Source organism: Mchenga conophoros, linkage group LG3 (genome assembly GCF_057382185.1).
Source record: "Mchenga conophoros isolate Kocher_MC1m ecotype Shallow Benthic linkage group LG3, M_conophoros_male_GT1.1, whole genome shotgun sequence".
NCBI lineage: Eukaryota > Metazoa > Chordata > Actinopteri > Cichliformes > Cichlidae > Mchenga > Mchenga conophoros.
Genome location: NC_140528.1, coordinates 77,016,185 through 77,038,238, shown reverse-complemented (window position 1 = coordinate 77,038,238; position 22,054 = coordinate 77,016,185). Strand labels below are relative to the sequence as shown.

Here is a 22,054-nt window from a genome sequence, read left to right as displayed (position 1 = left end):
TCCAAAAGCATTAAAATAACATGTTCTACCACTGCTGTCAGCTCTGCCTTATTTCCCAGACGTCTCCTTTAGTTTTGCGCTCAAGTTTAATAGGATTTTACTCCCATTTTAGAAGACCTTACTGAGCTAAATTAATATTAATGGAAAATCTCAGATGGTTTCATTATTCAGACTTAGCAGGGTTATTTAAGAGTGGACTTTTCCTTCAATGGAATATGCACAACTGACAAACATAAGGAGAGAGGCTGAAAAGCCAAAGGAAGACACAAAAGGTATAAAAGTATGTATATAAGCATGTTTCTGCATCTTTGTCTCCCTCCTGGCCTTTTGACCCAAATTACTCCCTTTGCTCCATCTCAGTACTCCGTCAGGGGTCCACTCTGTCAGCATTAGGAGCTGTGCCTCATCTGCTCACTGGTTAGTAATGTCCCAGTGCTGCAGCCCGCGGTGGAATAAGCTCTTACAAGGCTGCACTGAGAGGACCGAGCGCTGAGATAGATTTAGATGGTGGAAAATAAAAAAGTGTCTGCCCCAAACCAGCTTCACTGCTTTGTGTCATCGCTCTCAGAGCAGCCGGCAGAAGTTACTCAGGCTCTTTTATTAAGACATGCCCAGATTGCTGTGTGCACTGACCGTCTCCATCCTAAAGTTTTTTTTATTTAGTGGAATGTATCAAGTAGGATCGTGTGTCACTATTTAGAATTTCATTTTAAATGTACGCCATCATTTACAGAAAATAAAACGTTGACCTCTGTTGATTCCACTTCTGCGAGGCTTTTACTGCTGCAGATTTACTTCGTCTGCTACAACCACTGGTTTATGGTGGCTAATGGTTAGCAAATTTTAGCAAACTGTAATGTAGTGTAGTGATGTATTTGTTTTCTAAAAATGTGTTTGTATTTAGAGCCTAATAATGATCTATGTGAAGCAACAGGCTCAGGAGTATATATTCTTCTTTTCTCTTCCTTTCAAATTAGCTTGTGTGTGTGCGTTTGTGTGCAAGGTATGATTTTATGAGGTTTTATTTGTGTGTGTGCCTGCTTTGGTGCTCCTCCAGTGCAGGAACCTACTGCTCATTGTGGTTGAAAGTAGTAATTTTACTTTTTCACTGGCTCATTTTGTCTCTTCACTCACTCTGCCGGCACTTTCATTATCAATGCGTGCGCACTGATGCACTGACGCGTGAAACAATCCATTTAGCTGTTAGCGTGTTTCAGAGATGAAGCAGTCTATAGCTGATTATTTAGAGAAAAAACAAAAATGAGGAGAAAGAGCGGCAGAGGCTGATGAAGAGTTAGAAACAACAAGAGGTCCCAACTAAACGCAATTGATGTGAAGTCAGGGAAATACTGAATAAGTCAGTAAGGCAACAGCCACTGCTGGGTGTATGAGGGCAATTCTGTGGGTGTATGTGTACTATGTCTACATATCTTTGTGGGGACCAAACATTGAAAGTCTACTACACTTGTGGGGAGTTTGAAGGCATTTTTGTGCTTTTAGTGTCAGGGTTACATTTAGGTTAGGCATTTATTTTTGATGGTTAGGTTTGGAGTAAGTGGCTCGGGAAAGCATTATGTCAATTAGATGTCCCCACAAGGATACGAAAACATGACTCTGTGTGTGCATGTATGCTTATTTAAACATCTTTGTGAGGACCAATTGGCATGCCACTATACTTGTGGGGTCCAACATTCACTTCTTTTTCATCCTGGCGTTGTTCCCGCTGGTGCAGGGTCTGGTCTTCGGCAAAGGTTTCTCCCATTTGGTTTTCTCCAAGGCGTCCTCAGGTGATGCGTTGACACCCTTAATGTCTTCCTTGATTTTGTCCATCCACTGTTTGTTCGGTCTGCTTTGAGGCCGGCTTCCTTCTGGGTCGATCCTCATAGTCGTTTTTGCTACAGAGTTCTCATCGCTTCGAATCACGTGTCCATACCACCTCAGGCGGGACTCTAGCATCTTTTCCTTAATTAAGGCTACACCTTCGGAGCATGCGCATCTCCATGGTGTTTAGGGCCTGCTCATGTGTGGTCAATGCAGGCCAACATGCAGAGCTATGCGGGCTACTGGGCAGACCACTGCGGGTCCAACATTCACTTGTGGGGACCAAATGCCAGTCCTGATGAATTTGAAGGCATTTTTGAGGCTCATAATGTAGTTTTGGGCTTAGTGTTACAGTTAGGTTTATGCTAACCCTAATCATTTCCATTGATTATAGTTAGGGAAAGGGAATGCATTACGTCAATTCGATGTCCTCACTAAGATGTGAAAATGTGTTTGTATGTGTGTTCTCATTGTCAGAAATTTGGCTTTTCTATTGGAGGAAACGGTAAACTTGTCTCACAGAAAACAGCATTAGAGACGACACAATACTGAAATCAAATAAATACACATATTAGCATCAATCAGAAACTTCACCTACGGACATACATGGATGTAGCCTCAGTGATGTCACCTGTTGGTCCTCAACTTTTGGATTTTGGCTGCTGCCATGTTTGCCTTTTGGAGCTAAAAGTAACCAGATTACATGCCAATACAACCAAGTTCCAGTTAACCCTTTAAAGCCGGTAGGAGCGGGCACACTCCATTTTGCGTAACTATTTTTAAATCCGGGTAGCACTGCAACTACGTACGCTAGCGCAATAATATTTTTGCATATGAAACCAGAGGAGTTGTACTTACATCTCATGCCATCAGCTTGTCCTAAGTCAGGTTTCCTTCCACATATAGCTTTGCAAAAACTGCATAAAAAGCACTTGCAGCAACAAAAACATAATATTCCAGAAACACGCTTTGCCGATCCGATCAGCTGTTTGTAACACTTCCTACGTCCATCAGCACGAACTATCACATGTCCGCCATGTCCTGCCCGAAACCGGAAGTGACGTCATTTTGCGGAAATGTAGTTTTCTACCATCAGGACCTTATGTGCCTATACTTGTGTTTTTAAAAGTTATGTTTGACTTTATGACTTTCTGTGTCGTTTCTGGGATGCTGAGGACTCAAATTGCACTGCTGGAAATAGTTTATTTTGATGCATAAGCTGTTTCTTTTGCAAATTTGTAGTATAATATTTATTTTTGTTTTTCCTGCAGTATATAAAAATTGGTGTATTTCAAAAATAAAACTATGAAGACACTTAAAATAAATTTCCTGTGGTGGGAAACTATTTTGTGCAACTTTTTTGTATTTACAGTTTTGAGGGATAAGCCTCTTAAATTTCTCTAACTAGAAATATATGTTAAAAAAACAAAAACGATTTTACATTTTTTGTAATTTATTGCACTTTTTTGCAATTTATGTAATTACTATGCACTTAATGCAGACATATTATTAACATTTGGGCTATAATGGTTGTATTGATGTATATCAATTTGAAATGCTCCCAAAAATGGCTCCACAGCATGTAAAAATATAATATAAGCTCTGGCGGACTCGGTTCTATGCTAGGTCTTAAAGGGTTAAGTTCTGGTTACTAACCAGAGATGGATTAAACTTTCATGCGAAGTAATGTTTATTCTCTTAAATTATTTTGTTCTGGATTTCTGTGCAGTGTTATGAGTTTAAGTGTTTAGCATTTAGTAACCCGAAAAATATCAAGTGCAGCTTCCTGGGGCTCTGACAGTCTTTGTAGTGTGAGGTGAGTAAAGGAAAAAGTCTGTTCTAATTGAATAATTTAATCGTCTAAAGCAGTTTTACAGAGGCAGAATTTTGATTAGTGATCCAGTACCTATTGAGGCATCCTATGGATTGAACTGTTGCCTTTGTAAAATATAAATCTAGCCAAATGATGTGGTTAAATCTCTCTTTGGGTCTTGTTTTGGTCTTTCACCTGTGATTTTATTTATTTGACAGTTTTTCTGTTCTCAGTGTGTAGCGATATAAAAACAGAGAAGCACAAAGTGAGCGTAGTCCCAAACACTATTTGAGTCCATACTCGGTGTCACAGTCACTTCAGTTCTTGTCTGCATGGTGTCTCTTTAGGAGAACAGGCTGCTTCTGTGTATCATGCAGTGGAAGCAGCTTTGGTGCTAAAGAAGACTTTAAAGCCCACATAGATGGATAAACAGCCACAGTGATCTTGGACCATATTAGAAGGTTATTGCACAGATCACCAACAAGCCTTTGTTTGGGGCAGAAATAGCCCAGGGGTTGAATGACTGTTCAAACACACAAACACAGATTGATGCCTTTGTGTTTTTCATGAACAGAGGCAACAGAAGACAATACACCGCAGAGATTACCTCTGAGATGAAATACTACATGAAATGGCAACAGAGCAGCTGAGCCTGTCGGCGTTTTTGATAGCTCAACAGAGCAGCCTCCCGCCATATTTTTCTTGTTTCCCCGTTACCTCCTCCACCTTCCCCATATGTCAGACAACATAAAGACTTGTTGCTCTTCAAAGGTTAGCCTAATAAAGAGCACACACATCTCTGCTGACAAAACTGCAAATGTCAAAATGGTTAAAAAGCAAACTTTTCTGAGCATAGCTCTTATCTTATACGTGGAGTGATGAACAGAAGATGCTCTTCTAATAGACGCAGGGCATTATGGGATATGGGGTCTGTGTCTTTATAGTATCTTATCACCTCTGCAGTATTAAGAGTAGAAATTGACTAGATAAGCACAGGTGCGAATTGGGAATTTGAAATATCGTAGTATGTGTGTCTTAAATTGTGATTATTTTGTTAAAACTGAACTCCAGACCTCTATAACTACTGCTTTCACAGAAAAAGAAGAGTTTGTGTTTTTAAAAATCTATCATTTCTGCACAAATTGATTTCAAACTAATGCCGTTGCTTGTTGCGATCTTGCTGTGATTCATTGCACTCAGAACAATGGGATAGCCTTCTTTTGAAAGGCAGACCATAAGTCAGTAGTAATCGGATATAATCACAATATTTGGTACAGTAATAATGGTGAAGTGGTGAGCTGGCAAGCCTCGTCAGTGTAATGTTTGGAGTTGCTACCTGCTGAAGCCATTGTTTGCACTGGCACTGGGGTCCTCAATTACAGCGAAAAGCTTAGAAATGATGACGTGTGTTTTAGACCTAATATCACTTTGCTCCCCAGCTTCTGTTATTTACATTTAACAGTTATGAGCTCGCTGCTTTGTGAAGCTGGTGAGAGATCACCAGTTTATTAGGATACTTTTATATACTTTTACTTTACTTTTATATACTTTTACTTTTAGATTATTAACTATGGCCAGAGTTAGAATGAATAAAGTCAGCATACAGTGTGTACCAATTTTTTTGTCCGTCACCCAGTGAAAGGTTTATGCCACAGCTGCCCTCAGTTACCAGCACTGGTAATTACCAGAATCATCACTGTTCCTGTAATGGTTAATCCATCTGTATACCCAAGCTCTTTAAACAAAATTATGGTTTTAATGCTAAAATATTATTATCACTGTTATGCTTATTTTTTATTAATTAATTACAGTTATTTACTTGCAGTCTTGAACAGAAAGTTAGTTTTAGTCCTTGAAAGTTCAAATGTGAGAATAAAGTTTTTGACAGATTTCTTTTCTTTCTTGTTTTCATCACAGGTGGACAAATGCATTTGTTAAGCACTTTATGTGCAAATGAGCCAAAAGCTCATCTTTCAGTCTGCAGTCAGTCGATGAAATGAGGAGTCGCACCAAGGCCCGGTTCAGTTATATAACTCATTCGAAGCTACTTTAGTAAACTCAAAGAGTAACAAGGAAATGGGCAAAAGTCTTTCATTTTTTGAGCGCTTAATAATTACGAAACGTAAAACTTGTTACTTTTTTAATCACAATTTTGAATATATAATTTTCTGTTTAGTATAGGTGGAGTGTGACTGATTTATTGGTGTTTTAGTGGTTTATTGGTATTGGCATTGATAATGACTGGTAATATGAGTGTTGCTATTTGGTTTGCTCAGGGTGCTTTGCAACTTTCCATTTGGGCAGCGGGTAAAACGAGTAAATGAAAGGATTTTTTTAAATGGATATTGGTCTTAAAAATCGCACATGAGTTGGGCTCTGAATGTAACAGGGACATTGCCATACACTTCACTGCAGAAACGGGGGGCTGCTGTGGAGGTTTCTTCATTAAAATGTGAGTGCAGTGAACAGAGTTTGCACAGTGTGTTCTCTGTGACATATGAAGCAATATAACGATTTTTTTCTTTATTTGTTCACCTTATAAAAAGTTAATGCAGCAGCACGACCCCTCACTCAGGTTCAGCGTGGGTTAAGAATAGCAGAATGTCTCACTCGTGGTTGATGGTAATCCTTTTTTACTGATAATCCTCCTTTCATTTTTTGTGATGACGGGTCATTGTAAAACCCTGAACTGTTGTAATTTGAGGTCTGTAGTGATTCAGATTCAGCTCTAAAGAACACATTTGTCAGTGTAGTGAATGCATGAATGCACGAACAGATAAGCCTACTAGTGTGTGTGTGTGTGTGTGTGTGTGTGTGTGTGTGTGCACGCCTGGCTACATGGGGAGAAAATGGCTTTAACCTTCATGCCCACGCGATCATCACCACTCCGTAAATGTCACTCCATCTGCCTCCACCACTCCCTACATCTCTGTTTACCTCGCGTTCTCTCGGATTCACATAATCTCTTTATCTCTTTTCACTGTCATCTCTTCATCCATAGTTGTTTTTCCCCTCTCAGAATCCTGTTTTCCTCCTAGACTTCCTCTTCCCTCCTCAGCTCCTTCGCCTCATTTCTTGACTTTTTTCCTTTAACTCCCACCTCTTTTACAAATACCCTCCAGCCATGCTTTCCACCTTTCCCCTCATTCATAACATGCCCACCTGAACCACACATGCACACACGCCCAACCTTTTCTTCTCATTTACTTCCCCATACCTGTCCAAATATCAGCCTCTTTCTCTTTTTATTTTTCAGCTTCGTCTTACTGCGTCTTTCCTGTCTCTCTCATACACGCATTATTGCGAAAACCTTGTGTCAGCATCCTATTCTCCCATGTCTTCTCCATCCTTCTTTTTTCTTTCTTTCCTTTTTTTTTGCCCACTCGATTCTGGCCCTTCAGCCAGGGTGGATCGATATTTCTCAGGCTCTCAGTCTGAAGCTTGAGAATGAGGCACCGAGAGACTGAAAGGGGAGAGAGAGTTGACAGCGAGAGAAAAATGGTGTACAAAAAGGAAGGAGAGGGGGAACGGTATTGGAGAAAAGGGAAAAGAAATAGAAGGATGGAAAAGATAGATTGTATAAAAAGAAAGAAAAGGAAGGAGGAGGGGCAGAAAGAATGATGGCTACCATGAAATGACTCTGAGTCGGAAGCATGTGTACTCATAATGGGCTGCTTTATGGCGCAGTTATTTCTCACTTTGCATCTTAATTAGCTGACATATTATCTACTACATAGATTATCTACTACATACATTGGACGCTGTATTGATTTTTAAATATACAATATATTTATGTAACTTCGAGAGAATTAAAATGAGACAATATTGTCGCTGCTTTCCCTCTGCACGATTTCAAAGCTCTCGTGCAGAGAGTGGAGGCCCAACAGTCTATGATATCTTATATTTAGAAAGCTTACATTCAAACAACCACACTCAAAAATAGTGACTATTTTCTTCACAACGTCACAACAACAAAAAACTATTGGTTACTTTGTGTTTTTTCCACCTAAAGTCCAAAGTTACACGCTATCACAAACCAACCAATCAAGCAGTACATGAACAGCTCCTGTATTTTGCAAGGCGAGACTGCAGATTTCCTCAGTGCAGTCTGGTGGAGTGTAACGGCTTCATTTCCCTATCAGTGTGACAGCAAGTAAAAGGTGAAAATGTTCTAAATCTAACATGCACTTAAGTCAATATCGATTTATTTTAGGAAACTAAAATCAGTTTCACAGCTCAGTGTGATCACAGCAATCCGTGGCCTCGGTTTCTGTGCCGGTCAGTGCTCCTGCCTCCTTAGGGGACAAGGCGCTATTCCCAACTGAGAGCAAACAGTTTACCCAGTGAAATGGGTACTATTGAAAAGAAACATACTGCATGGCTTTAACAAGATTGCTACAAATTTCAGCAGCTCCTAGCAGAACTAGTTTTAAATATTTTGTGTTGTTCGGTCTCTGTTAAATAAAAGTCCCTTTGATATCTCACTTTTTGCCTTTTATGGAAAATACTGAGATATATGTCTTGTTTTGTATCGAAGCACAGCTGAAACCTTTATCACAATATGGATTTTGTTGTAGAAATGTCCACAGTTGGGTTTCTGTAAGCAAAGCAGTGAGTACTACATTGTCAGATCAGTGTAATAACTTAAGAAGCCATAAAATCAGCAGCAGCAGTAAATTTACAAAGAGTCCTGGCAGGCGGGCTTTGCTTTGTCATTGTGCAGTATACAGTGTGCATTGATAAGATTCTGCAAGTTGTAATTTCAAGATGAATACAACCTTAGTAATGAATGTAAAGTACATTAACTCACACTAATTAGACATATTTGGAAGGACACTTACACTTTGAGTTTTCAGATGTGTGAATATAGTCGCGTTATTTACGTTTCTACATCCATTCTCTTCATCCATGGAGAGAAAGGCAGGATACACCCTGCACATGAATGGTGAGGAGCTCACCCAATCTGCGAGGGACTTTGAGAAAAGTTCTTCCAAATTTAAAGGAGGCAATTGAGCTGGTTTGGGCATCTGACCAGGATACCTTGCAGACACCTTTTGAGGTTATCTGGGCATGCCCAACTCAGAGGAACCCAACTGGGAAGACCAAGGACATGCTGGAGATTCTATCTCTTGGCTGACTTGAGGATGCATTGGCGTCTCTCTGGAAGAGCTCAAAGAGGTGGCGAGGGTAGGGGGAGGGTGCCCCATTAAAATACACTCAAATCGCCTTTTTTCCCCCATTCTCATGCTCAATTTTAAAATTCAGCAAATTGGTTGAACAATAATGAACTAAGTCGCTGCCATGCAACTCAACATATTTGCATTAATGGGTAGTTGAAATAAATGAGTGTGTGTACTGCTGCAGTGGTGGATGCCCATATTTAATACAGAAATGTGGTCTTAAAGTGGGTGGAGCTAAAGCAGCTTACTTGAGACACAGCTGAGGGATTGGACCGAGGCCCAGTGTAGGATGGATCATTTCGAACAGTGGATCATACAGAGCTACTCCAACTGAGTCCAAGTATAAAATGAGCACATTAGGTGCACTTTAAATGATTTTTATTAACGTTGAACACCTTATGAATCACTTTTTATTCATGAATTTCAAAACACATCACCCAGTCCCACTTTTTCCTGTCAGTTTTGACCAGTTGATGCCTCGGAAACAACCCAAGTGGTATACAGATGTAAACAATAATAAGCTGTCAGAACCTTCCGCGCATAAATCTCTTACCCTCTTTTTATGTGCATATACTCTCCTGAGAAGAATACAGAATGAGTTTAAAGCCTGCCCAAGCCAGCTCAAGCACAACAGATCTACTTCTCATAGCTCAAAATAAGGATGGAGAGCAAGCAGAACTTGAGTGCGCACTTGTCTTATGAATAATTCGAACGTTCAAAATTAGGAGATGGGCAGCATAATCCCTAAGTTATCAAGCACTTCTAAAATATGGAGATGTAACCAATTTTTTTTAATAATGCATGCAGCTTCATCTCTATTACCATTTATTTCTTTATTTTTATTTTATGTTTTGCTTTTAAAACTTAGGAAAATGCACAAATGTCTCGTAAACAGTTTGGCATGTGAGAGCCGAAACTTCACGAAAAAATAATAACCTTTCATAACCCTGGCGCAACATGCTGCTAAAATTTAGTGTGCTGTGGTTTTCCCTCTGGTGGCCTTGAGCATCATGGGACAGCAGCATGACAGCCTCATCTATCTTTCTCCGTTGGTTTAAAAATCCCCCACAAAGCCTATTATTCACCTAACACTCCGACAGGCAAGGTTACTGTGTGCTAAGTGAGATAGACATAAGAGAAAGAGAGTAGCTCTTATTTTAGTCTTCTCAATCAAAAAAAGCCAGATCACTGTAGCATCTGATTGGAAAAGGGCCTTGTCGCACCCGTCCTGTTCTGTGTCGTCCAGTTTTAAATCGATTTTTAATTTTTGTTGCCCTCCTCCAACATTAAAGAGCGGTGTGATTTCACAGTGCCTCTGGTTCGAGCGCTTTACGTCTTTGAATTCTGCGTTGCGCGCCGGTGTTGTCTGATAAACAGTCATGCAAATCACCTCACTTAATTGAGAGAACTGAATTGAGACTTAATGACGCGGGAGTGCCGGAAAACTACTTTTGACAGGGTGACTAATGACGGCTGTGTAAATCCATTCGGAATATTTCTGATGTGTGAATTTTGAACATCACCTGAAAGGACAGAAGCTCCGCCAAGCTCGCGGTGGCTCCGACTTTAACTGCCATTCATCCGAAAATGGACTTCACAGTTGTTTTGTAATGTAGTCACAGCTATTCATGTGCGACCAGCCCACACGCTACTCATACGCATGCAGAGTTTAGCGGCTCAGGGAGCTGTGCTGCGTGATAAATGGCAGCATTATATGTCTGCCTGCCCGGCTGCTTGATTGTCTGTACATCTTGCCATTGTGCAGCTCTATTGCACACGCATGCACTCACACCACAACATGGACTTACAAGGTGTAAAATAGGGGAATGTGGGTGAGCGACTCTCACCCGTCCCCGTTGCTCATCTCTAACCTGTTCGCTCACAAATCCGATTGAGGTATTCATTTCATTTCTGCTGCTATACTTTAGCTCGAGGACAATGGTGGGATCCTATCTTCCCGTCTTTACGACCGTCTCACACAGACACACGCGTAATCTCTTGCACAGTCGCCGCTCACTCAGAGGCTGTCAGGCACACTAACGTTTCCTCGTAGATCACGCCGGACTGCCTAAATGAGCTACTCAACACGTACTTACTCGCGCAGCGGCACATAAGCAGTTTTACGCACGTTCACTCATATCCATAAACACAAAGAAATAAGCCTCTCCGGTGTTTGGGAATTCAGTCTGCGTCAAATCGCATAATGACACCAACTGGTGTGGTACACACAGAATGATATGAATGTACAAAACAGGGCAAAATATAGCATTATTAAAAAAATAAATCCAATCTCTGTTACCCATTGCATCAGATGGAGTTTAACCAAAATAAAAGCTTAATTAATAATTATGTTCCTTTTGAAAAAGCGCAAAAAGAAAAAGAGATGACACTTGTGAAACTTTTAATTGCATCAAAAGCTATCGACCCTTTAAAAACAGATATTATTTATATTTATTTACTATTTCGCCTTAGTTTCCTGTTTTTAGCTGATCCGAGAGGCCCTGGTGTGGTTTTCTGCTGCTGTAGCCCATTAGCTTTAAGGTTGTTGTTCAGAGATGCTCTTCTGCAAAAGTCATTATTTGAGTTACTGTTGCTTTCCTGTAGTCTTGCATCAACAAGATATTTTTTTTACCACAGAGCTGCTGTTGACTGGATATTTTCTCTTGGTCATATGTGAGGTTTTTTTGCTTGTTTGTTTTTCGGGGTAAAATACCAGCAGATCAGCAGTTTCTGAAATAGACCAGTTTGTTTGGTACGAACAACCAACCACCTTCAAAGTCACTTAAATCACCTTTGTTACACATTCTCCATTCAAACTTCAGCAGATAGTCTTGACCGTGTCTATGTGTGCTATAACTTTCAAATGATTTAAATGTTTTTTGAACACACTGAAAGACAATAAATGACAAACAAAATCCTCTGTTTAACCTGTTGTTTCTCTAAATGTCAGACACAGCTGCACAAATAATATAGTTTAATATGTTCAGCAATGCAAGACACAATAAGGACCGTTTCCACCACCTTTGGCTTTTCCCCCATCTTCTTTGCTGTGCACACCTTGTGCATGAACCTGTGAGCATCTCCTCACATCCTCCATTGCCAGTGTGTCCTAACAGTCCATTTTGCATGCACCTTCCATGTTTTGGAGAGGTCTGGCCATCGGGAGAAGTGGAGCCAAATTGAAACCTTACATAACGGGCTTCAAAGCGAGCTGCGGTCGACCCACGATCCAGACAGAATAACGCAAGCAGAGGAAGAAGGAAAGAGGGGAGGATAAAAGGATGGGTCTGTGTAAAAAGAGAGGGTGTAAACAACTGGAGGTCTGAAATATTCTTAGCCACTGCTTTATGTAGCATGCCTGATTAAAATACATCTTAATATCTGAAAAGTGTACACAAAAGCCTCATTAGGCTTTTTTATTTCTAAGAGTTAGCAGATGTCTTTGTTTCAGTCCTGGGGCTGAACTAGTCTGTGCAGTGTTAATCCCTTCTGTCTGTTTTTGGTGTGCTTTAATGACATGTGCTGGTATTTTTAGCCTCTACAGGTGCAGTCAGTGCATGCGGGGGGTAAATGGGGTTGATGGAGTTAGGGTTTGATTCTCCAGGAAATTGCTCACACGCCCATCACTGCAGTTCTTTTGATTGTGGGGAGGAAAAAAAGGCCTTAAAACGTCAGGAAGACCAGTTATTTCTCCCACCAATAGCTTGATTCTCAGTGCTCAGCTCCTCGCCCACTCATTGCGAAAAGATGTCAATCAAGCTACACTTTTACACTTTTCCTCAGCATGTTGCTGGTAATGGTTGCTTGATTTTACTTACTTCCCATTTTGTCACAGCCCCACCAGCCACCAAACCCCAAAATCCCTGCTCGCTCCTGTTTCTTTGATAAGCAGTCCAGCATTTAAACTTTTTTCACAGCTTTTCGGGATGTCGTTTTGATGTGCGTCAATCACATTGGTTGATTTTTTTGTGCCCACAGCTAATATTGAACTTGATCAATGAAGTGGTCAGTCAGGGGCTTATTTTTACTCTCATGTGTTTCACTAAAGGAAAAAAAAATCCACGTGTCTCAACAAAAGGATGGAGTTTACTCAGGTTTCCACTGGTGTTGTTTCCACTAAAGAGTTTCCATTCTCAAGGATCTAACTGGTGACTCTGAGCTCCCAGGATTTTTTGTTGTATAAGCAAAATCTGTTTTTAGTTTGGAAATGCCACAAAAGATGTTTCACCCTCAGGATTTTAAATATAAGTGGAAATGTTTGAAAAATCAGCTTCCATGTGGTAGATACTAGTTAAATACTTATAACCTTCTGATTTTAGGTCACCAGTCTTCGAGTTTCCATTAAATTAGTCATCATAACTCTTTTTGTTGGTCTTTTCTAATAATTTACTCAAAACAAGAAAGCAGTTTGTATTTTAAAATGTAAGTACTTAAATTGTGTTTAAGAAGGAATTCCATGTTTGTGTCCAAAAAAGTCAGCAACTGTAACACGTTCACTGTTTCACTTGAACGTGTTACGGTCTTAAATACTACCTCCACTGTACTTTGTGTGGTAGAATGGCACTACACTAGTGTGGAGGTTGTAAGGCTTCATATGTCAGATGAGCTCAGCATTAGCTGCTGGAGGACTTTCATGAACTTTCGTAAAAGCATAATGTTGTCCACATGACGAATCCTTCTGTCCTAACCTCGCTCAGATTGTAAATCCATGTCTCTGTGTTACAGTTCTATAAATCATGTGTCAGGATCCACACCCACGGGCCAGATCTGGCCCTTTGTAAGTTTGAACCTGGCCCACATTTCACTTTTAGCACACCAACACACCAACAACCGTCTCCACAGCGATTCATGGCCAGCTAACAGAGAATACAGCAAAAATCTGATGTTGGGTTGGTGCAAACAGTTTCTGTTCTCAAACAACATAACTCGCATTGTTATTGTGCTCTTTGAAATCCACAAACTAGTAAAGATTTGGAGCCATAGACGAGGAACAGAGGCTTCACAAAGTCAAAGACATAGAAGACGCGCAATTACAGCACAATAGTCTGTGCTTTGAGCCCAAGTCTCAAAGTGATGGAGCTGTGAAGGCAAGTGTCATTTTTGTGTGACCAATTTCATGGCAGAAAGCTACAGCGTGTGGACATGTATATTCCATGAACTAAGATCTCTGACTTCTTGTTTTAAATGACATTTCTTACACAACTATTGAGATGCCTTGGTCTTTTTCAGGCCTTTGAAGCAGGCTTGCTAAGATTTGCAGACAGATGTGCACATAAAGATTCATTTGATTGCTTTATAATCGGGTTATATTTGGTTTTATTAATTGCCCCGCACTATCATGGTGAGGCTGTGAACAGGGCTGTTGTAAACTAATAGAGTATTTTGTGAGGCGCTTAACTGGAAAGGCTCTAAGAAACATCCTTTCTAGATTAAAATGAAAGCATGTTAAACTGTATGCACTGAGCTCTTGATATGATTGCTCCAGCGTAGCTGCTGTTGAAACTGAATTTGACACTTGTGATGTATACCATCACCCCTGACCTTGTGCCTATAAATCTGGTGCAATGTAACACATTCTAGATTGAAACACTTTTAACCTTGTAATGGAACGCATATCATATTTGATACATGAGTTTTTCAGACTTCTACATCTCCCGTGTGATTTTTCTTGTCCTGAAAAACCTGATGTGTACTCTCAGACACACAAAGTGCTACTGTGAGCAAACTACTAAAAAGTGACACAAATTAAAACACACATATATAAAGTGTTATTTAAGTTTTTTATTGTCTGAAGTTACAAAAAAACACACTCCATATTAAAAAAAATAGAATTTTCTGGTAATTATTTAACAGTTCAGGCTTTACAGGGTTAAAGAAGCACAAGTCAGCCAAGTTTTAGAGTATAAAAATCAAAAATATTAAATACATATTTATAATAACAGGGAGGATGAGCTCTTTATCTTTTTATAATTCCTTCCTATAATGCTGTAACTTGCTCTCTATCTGGTCTTTAAGTGATGACGAATGAACCCTGCTTCTGGGTCCAAAATACTCCTTGTTTATTACGGCTGTTGTGTTTTTAACATGTTTTAATGCTTTGTATCTTATTCTACTTATCTGAACAAGCCCCTAAAAAAGTCAGTGATCACTGTCGGACTCTCTTGGTTTTTATTACCACTATTCATTTTAAAGCTTTTAAAACCTTACGATGTAACAACAGCTCAACCCATGCAGCAGCATATTAATGACTAACCTCGAATTGTGGATGGACGATCTCAGTTATTCTCCTGACTGAAGTCTGATCCATTTGCAGCATCCTGCATTTGTCCCTAACCATCGGAAAAACCAGTGGAAAAAAGTTAGCGTTCATCCTCCAGCTTCGCTGTGTTTATATGTTTATATTATGCTAACCATAGCTGTGTAGCTAGCCCAACTTCAGTAACCCTACAAATGTCACTGCTGTTTAGTTTTCTTTCTTCATTTATGTCGAAAGTGACATCAGAGCTACATGTATAAAATTTTTCAGAAATCTCTCAGTCAGAACATGGAATATTGTGTTTAGGTGGAAACTAGCGAGCTAACTCCCTGCTAGCTTCTAACTCTGTTAAATGTTAAAGTTAACTGTTACACCTGGTAGAGCAGCAACGCTGATCATTTTATTACAGATGAAAGAATTTAGATACGTTTTAGATACGTTTTTAACTCTCAGTGATGCCACAGTGTTCGTTTGACGTTGGGACCTGAAGCGGCTAATGATGTCAGACTTAAAGACCGGATATCTTTTTTTAACCGGCGCTGATTTCATCATAGTTCAAAAATAATGTTACTCAGCTCTAAAAGTTGTTATAATAGTTTCATAAAGACTTTTATTTTGAAATCTCCTATTTGGAGGTGAAGTGTTCCTTAGACTTTAGTCATTTATATCTGCCCGGTTGTTAGCAGATAATTGACATTCAGCATTCACCTTGTAGTTTGTGCACCGGCAATATTTCCCCCCTGATGAATTTCAGATACTCTCAGTAAGTTGTTGTTATATAAGTTCTTTTTTTCCCCACAAATCCTTCAGGAAAAAAAGGTCCTCTGCCAAACCTCAAGTTCAAAAATTGGATTTATCAGATGAAAGCCAAAGTGATGAAAGGTGAGGGAGTATCTTGCTGTAGTACTTACTTTTCTGAGCGCCGAGGTGAAGAGTATTTTTTACAAACGCTCACCTTCTGAGAGACGAGGCGAACCATATGCACACGTAGCATTTGCTGGAACTAGAAAAAGCATTTGTCTTCCTTTTTTTTCCCCTGTGAGATCTGAGCTGGACGTGACCGAAGCATTCAGAAACCTGACAGGTGGGTGGAGGATAAAGCCAACGTGATCTACAGAGTAGTTTTTTGTAAAGTTCTCACTTTGTGTTGATGAAGAAAAAGACTTGATGTGACAGTGAGGCTCCATCAACGAATGAGAAGGGTTTGTTTTTTCTCTCTTTGATTTCTTTCTGTGCAGATCTCTCTCTTTGTCCATCTTCTTGCATTTTTGCATTTCTCTTTGCCGCTCATTTAATTTACAAAAAAAAAAAAAAAAACAGCCCGTGGGTAGATGGGGATCAAATTACATTCACCTTTTACCTGCTTTCCTCTGCGCAATTAGTACCACGCTTACTTGTCATTTCAAATTGACACACTGCTGTTGTGTTATGTAATTATTTACCCGCCTGGGGAATAACGCTGTGGTTTACCCACTAAATAATGCTCTCACACACACACACATGCACTCACAAAAACCCTCCAAAATGCTGAAGCACCTGTTCCCTGTTTTATCTGAAACATGTTTAACATGCCTTTTAACATTCCAGGGTCATTGTCTCCTGCTGTCTAATTAAAGGTGTCTTTGTGTGTCTTTCTAAAAAGCTCTAATTGACTAATGTTGTGCAGCAGCCCGTGGAGATTTTCGGGGTGCTCTCGCTGCTTAAATGCTCAGCGTTAACATTTTGAGGTTTGAGCATCAGGACCCAAACCTGCCGTCCGTCCTGTAGGTGTTTTCTTCTTTTTTTCTGCGTGGAGGAAAGGGCTGGGTCCTGTTCTTCAAACCACCGAGGTCTTATTAATCCACATTCCCTTTTTCCCCCCTCTTCCTCCAACCCCAACCCCGACCTTCCACCTCCTTTCCCTTCCACCCACCCAGCTTCCAACAAAAACAATACAAGTTAGACTCAGGAACAAAAAAAAGGGTTTAAAGGAGAGAGAGAAACCAGGGGCCCAGAAACAGTGGCAGCATTTTCTTCTGCAGGGGGAGAAAAGGAAATCCGAACCAGTTTTCTTTGATCTTGTGTCTTTTCTTGTGATAAATCTGTGTCTGTGATGCCTTTTGTTTTTGTTTTTGGTACTCTTTTTAAAGGAAAAACACACACGCACACACACACAATAAGCAAACATGAACTCTTGCTGATTTGTCCTTTTTGCTCTTGCTTCTTTTCTTTTTTTGATATTCTTTTTTTCGGTTTTTGCCAGTAATCTTTTTTGAAATTTTCTCTTTTCTCTTTTTCCCCCCTTTTTTTCTTAACCCTAGGTCCGCTCACAAAAAAACACGATGAATCTTCAATGAACAAGCCTCGAGACGAAGGTATTTTTGTTGCATGTTTTTCCTTTTTTCTTGTTTTGAAGTCTTTTTGGGGGATGTGTACACACACACACACACACACACACACGCACACACACACAGGTGAAACATCTTCTAGGTGGGACTTTGGAACATCAGATGCATACCGATGTGTTGGTGTAAGTGTATGTGCTGACCGCTGCAATTAAAAAGCTGTCTTTCATATGCAAATCATTAGCCTCAGCTAACCTTGGATGATCATAACGGCTGGCTAATGGAACCCAGATACCCATTATTAAGCCATCTCCACTGTTTTCCAGAGGTCCTTTTCTTGCTCTCTAATAATAGCCGGCCTCGACTACCACCATCAACACCGTGCCCTTGAAAATACATTGGCCAGCTGAACGGCATTGTCCCCGAAACCAAATTGTTGTCAGGATTTTGAGCAACAAAGCACCTATTGAGACCTGCTTACACAATGAGGTGCATTATTATTGCGCCTCAACCTCCGGCTCAAGGATCAAATTGCTGTTGAATAAGGAGCTACGCAAATATTAAGCTAGCTCTATTCCAAGTCAGTGATGATAACATCAAATCAAGTTAGGGGAAAAAAGGAAAAGGAGGGTGGGGACATGCAAGGACACTCATACCCCGCTTTAGAAGATTTAGGTCTAATAAGCTGTTGGAATAAGGGCACAGAACTCTCAGCCTGCTTTTAATTTATCTCCTACCTGCAGCACTGATACCACGGAGGTGATTTTATCTGCACTTTCATCTGCCGCCCCTCCCCCTCCCACACACACACACACACACACACACACACACACACACACACACACACACACACACACACACACACACAATCATTCCTGATTCTTTTGGACTTGTTTCTTGGAGAAAGATGACTGATGATATTTTGATACATATTTCTCTTTATGCTATTTTGAGGGTTGTGCGGTGGATTTTTTTCTTGCTCTTTGATTTGGGGTCTTTTTTTCTTTTTTTTTTGAAGTTGGGAGTCGGAGGAAGTTTGACACAGGAGGATTTTCTTGGTGATCAAACACAGACACAACTTTTTTTTGAGCTGCCACAGTCAGGAACACAGTCGCGGCCAGTCGAGACGCCCCTCCTCCCCCTTTCCCCTCATCCTCTAAATACGTCTCTCATCCCTCTGTTGCAATGTGCAATTAACCTCATTTGATTTGGGAACTGCTAATCCCTATGCAGTAATTTAGCATTGCTAAACTCCTAAACCGGAGTTTAGCACCGAAAAAAAACCCCACTTACCTGTCCCCACACTAAAATACACATCCAGAAAACTTGTCTAAATAAAACAACAAACAAAAAGAAAAAAACATGCTCTTTATATTCATCTTTGCTCGGCAATATCCATGCACATAGCTGTGAAGAATACTGGCAGCCTTTTAGTTACACTGGTAACCTGGGCCACAGCCAGGCATTTAGAAGTGTTTAATTTAAATCCAAATCCCCCTAATAAAGATCAGCTTATAAAGCATTTTCTTTGTGCACATATTTCATTCAACTATAGTCTTCTTCATAACATATCTAAGGTGAATATGGTTTCAAAATGTTTCAAAAATCTTCTACAGCACCCCTGATTATTACTCTATTTGAAAAAATACCAAATCATTACAATAAATTGTAATCTAGCATAGGCTTATTTCAGGCAGGTCAGAAAGTCAACCTCAGCTACCATCTCATTGCTAGCCCACATCAGCTGCTGATTCTGCTGATACGCTTCTATACATCCAGTCTGCTGTCTCACACAACCTTAGTAATTGGGCAAGCTCTACAAGCTGGTTTAGCCTGCTTAAAAGTACATCTGCACACCGCTTTGCAACCCAGGCACCTTAACCGGATGGCAGCTGCCTCTATATGGTTACACCTGTGAAGGGTTACACAGAAAGTTTGCTAAGTAGCAAATGACCCTAACCAAAGGTGACCTGTAGTCTTAACACAAAGGTCAAACAGTGTTCCTATAACAAGTTGCTAACAAAATGTTCAACAATCTGTAAGTGATAGTCCTTTGAGCACTGATCAAATGATTCCAATGGAGGAGCTTCCGAAGAACCGATATTCAAAATCACCTACAAGTCAGGAGCAAGTCACGCTGCAGTGGGCTCTGCAAGAGTGGAAAACTGAGGAACAGTCCCACTACTCACCAACTCAACCCTGGTCTTTAGGCAGTTAATTGGGAGGGGTAACCTAGTATCAGAGGTGTCAGGCAACTGGTTACACAAGTGAGCCAACTATAACCACTGCAGTTGTTCCTGAGCATGTAGCTCTATTCAAATTCACCACCATGCTACAGCTGACCAAATAGATTCCCCACACAGTACCTACCATCCAAAACCTCTTGGAAGCATTAGACTCCAAAAATTCAATCATCCTACCTTTGTGTAGCCAACCAAATCTATTCAGCAGTAATGCAGTACGGTAGAATAAGGTTCAGGGAAGGCAGATGTGACAGCAAATAGAAGACCGAAAATAGGAGCACAGAGAGACCCCGAACAATATGTAGAACAAAACACGAACTATGGGATATAGCAGATAAAATTTAATACAAAGCACATGGTATAAAACAGCTAACAGTTCAGATCAGGACTCTACAGTCCAGTAACATTCAATGATGAGGATGTACACATCCTGGACAAGCAGGACTGCTAGTTTGAGCTGGGCGTCAAGGTGGCAAATGACTATCTTTAAACTGAAGGAGGGGGGATTAAGAATTAAGAGTACATCTTTCACCATCTTACAATGCTGAGATTGCAGCCATTCCTTGACTCTCTGTGATTGGTAATCATGCCACTGGTTATGACAAGTTGCATATCGACAATGGTGAAACTGAGCCATTGCTAGAAGCGCAAAGGCATCAGGATAAGACTGAGAAAATAGAATAGCAAACAGTAGACAGAGCTCAAAGAGACGGCTTGCCGAGCACACTGGCTCCATCTTGGATCTTATTAGTAGCATGTAATCACATTTGGGAGTAAAAATAGAGTAAAGAAGCAGTGTTCCTGGTCCCCCAGGACCCTGAGCCTTTTAAACAGTAAACAGTAATCCAGATCAAGTCCTAATCTTAATCCATTTTCTTAAAAAATGAATGTTTTAAGACTAATCTTAAAACTAGAGATGGTATCTGTCTGCCCAATCCAAACTGGGAGCTGGTCCCACAGAAGAGGGGCCTGAAAGCTGAAGGCTCTGCCTCCCATTCTACTTTTAGAAAGTCTAGGAACAACTAGTAAGCCTTAAATGGCATAACAGGGTCTGATCATTCAATACTTTTTATATAGAAAGGATTTTAAATTCAGTTCTGGATTTAACGGAGACCCTGAAATGAAACAAGAATGATCTTTCTTACTAGTCCCATTTAGGCCTCTCGCTGTGGTGCTCTTTGGACTGACTGAAGGCTTTTCAGGGACAACCACATTATAATAAGGAACTATAGCAGTCCAGCATAGAAGTAACAAATACATAGGGTACTTCTTCAAGCATCACTGATATGATGTCACTAATTTTGGCAGTGTTAAGTAGATAAAAGAAGTGCCAACATGACTTCACGGTTCCTCACTTTAGTACAAGGCCACAATAATGCCATCCAGATTAAGTGTCTGATTAGATGATAATTGTTAATCAATTTCTGGCTGGTTAATTGTGAAGGATTGGTGAGCACGATTTAGTGGTGGTCAGCTGCAACCTGCTTCCTCGGCCCTCTCTTTTCAAACATGTATGAGAACCTCAGATGGCCTTGGTTTAACTTAAGAATATGAGAGGTCATCTCTGTTTGGTTTGTAGAAACATGCTGTTCCAATACATCAGGCTCCATACTTGAGCACCTGCTCCCTGTGTAGATAAAAGACAGCTAGTTGAAGTGTGTCTCTCCACCTAAGCCACCGTGGCCCTTTAAGTGAAGAAACCTGGCGAATCCTTGGGCAGCTTTTGTCTGATAACAGCCCGCACAGTCAGTTCATCTGTTTTAGCCACCATTTTGTCCTCATTCTTTCAACAGCCTTTTCAAATGTGCATGCTTTGAAGCAGGATGTTCCTGGCCGTGTATTCACAAGCAAGCCTTTTCAAGTAAAACAGTGCTTACTATAAGTACACTCAAGATGCATCCTTGACCAGTGCAGACAGCTTCAAAGAAAGCGACCCCTGCTTTTTGCATCAGGTGTGAGAAAGCAAAAGCTATCGGGCCTCCGTGCTGTTCGCGATCAATGTTCCGAAAGATTGATAGAGCTTAGAGCTGCTTGTGTGTTTGGAGAGAGAGAGAGAGAGGGGAGGGAATTACAAACCACAGTGAGATTGTGCTAAATCAAGAAAGAGACAGCAGTTGTGTGTTACTGTGCTGTCCTGTGTGTCAGCCCTGATCAGAGACAAACCAGAGCCACCTGAGCCCCAAACCTGGAACATATTTCTGCCAGGAACAATGTCACCTCTGTGACACACTCACACAATTACACACTCACACACACAGTCTCACTTGCACAGAGGCACACAAAAAAGACCAAACCCCCATAAAATAAGACCTACTACTTAAAGGAAATATCCCATCAAAACTAACCTCACAGAAAACGCTTCGGATCACCATTTATATAGCTATGAATAAAAAGAGGCTTTGATTCATGCAAGCAGT

General features: G+C 40.5%; 1 protein-coding gene across 1 annotated transcript in view; it reads left to right on the top strand.

The window, feature by feature from the left end:
* LOC146580560 (neuroligin-2-like) overlaps window positions 1–22,054 on the top strand; it is a 149,278-nt gene that overhangs the window by 16,858 nt on the left and 110,366 nt on the right. Inside the window, exon 2 of the mRNA XM_085267334.1 lies at window positions 17,371–17,424. Coding sequence (XP_085123460.1) covers window positions 17,371–17,424 — 54 coding nt within the window. The remainder of the gene's footprint in view (window positions 1–17,370; window positions 17,425–22,054) is intronic.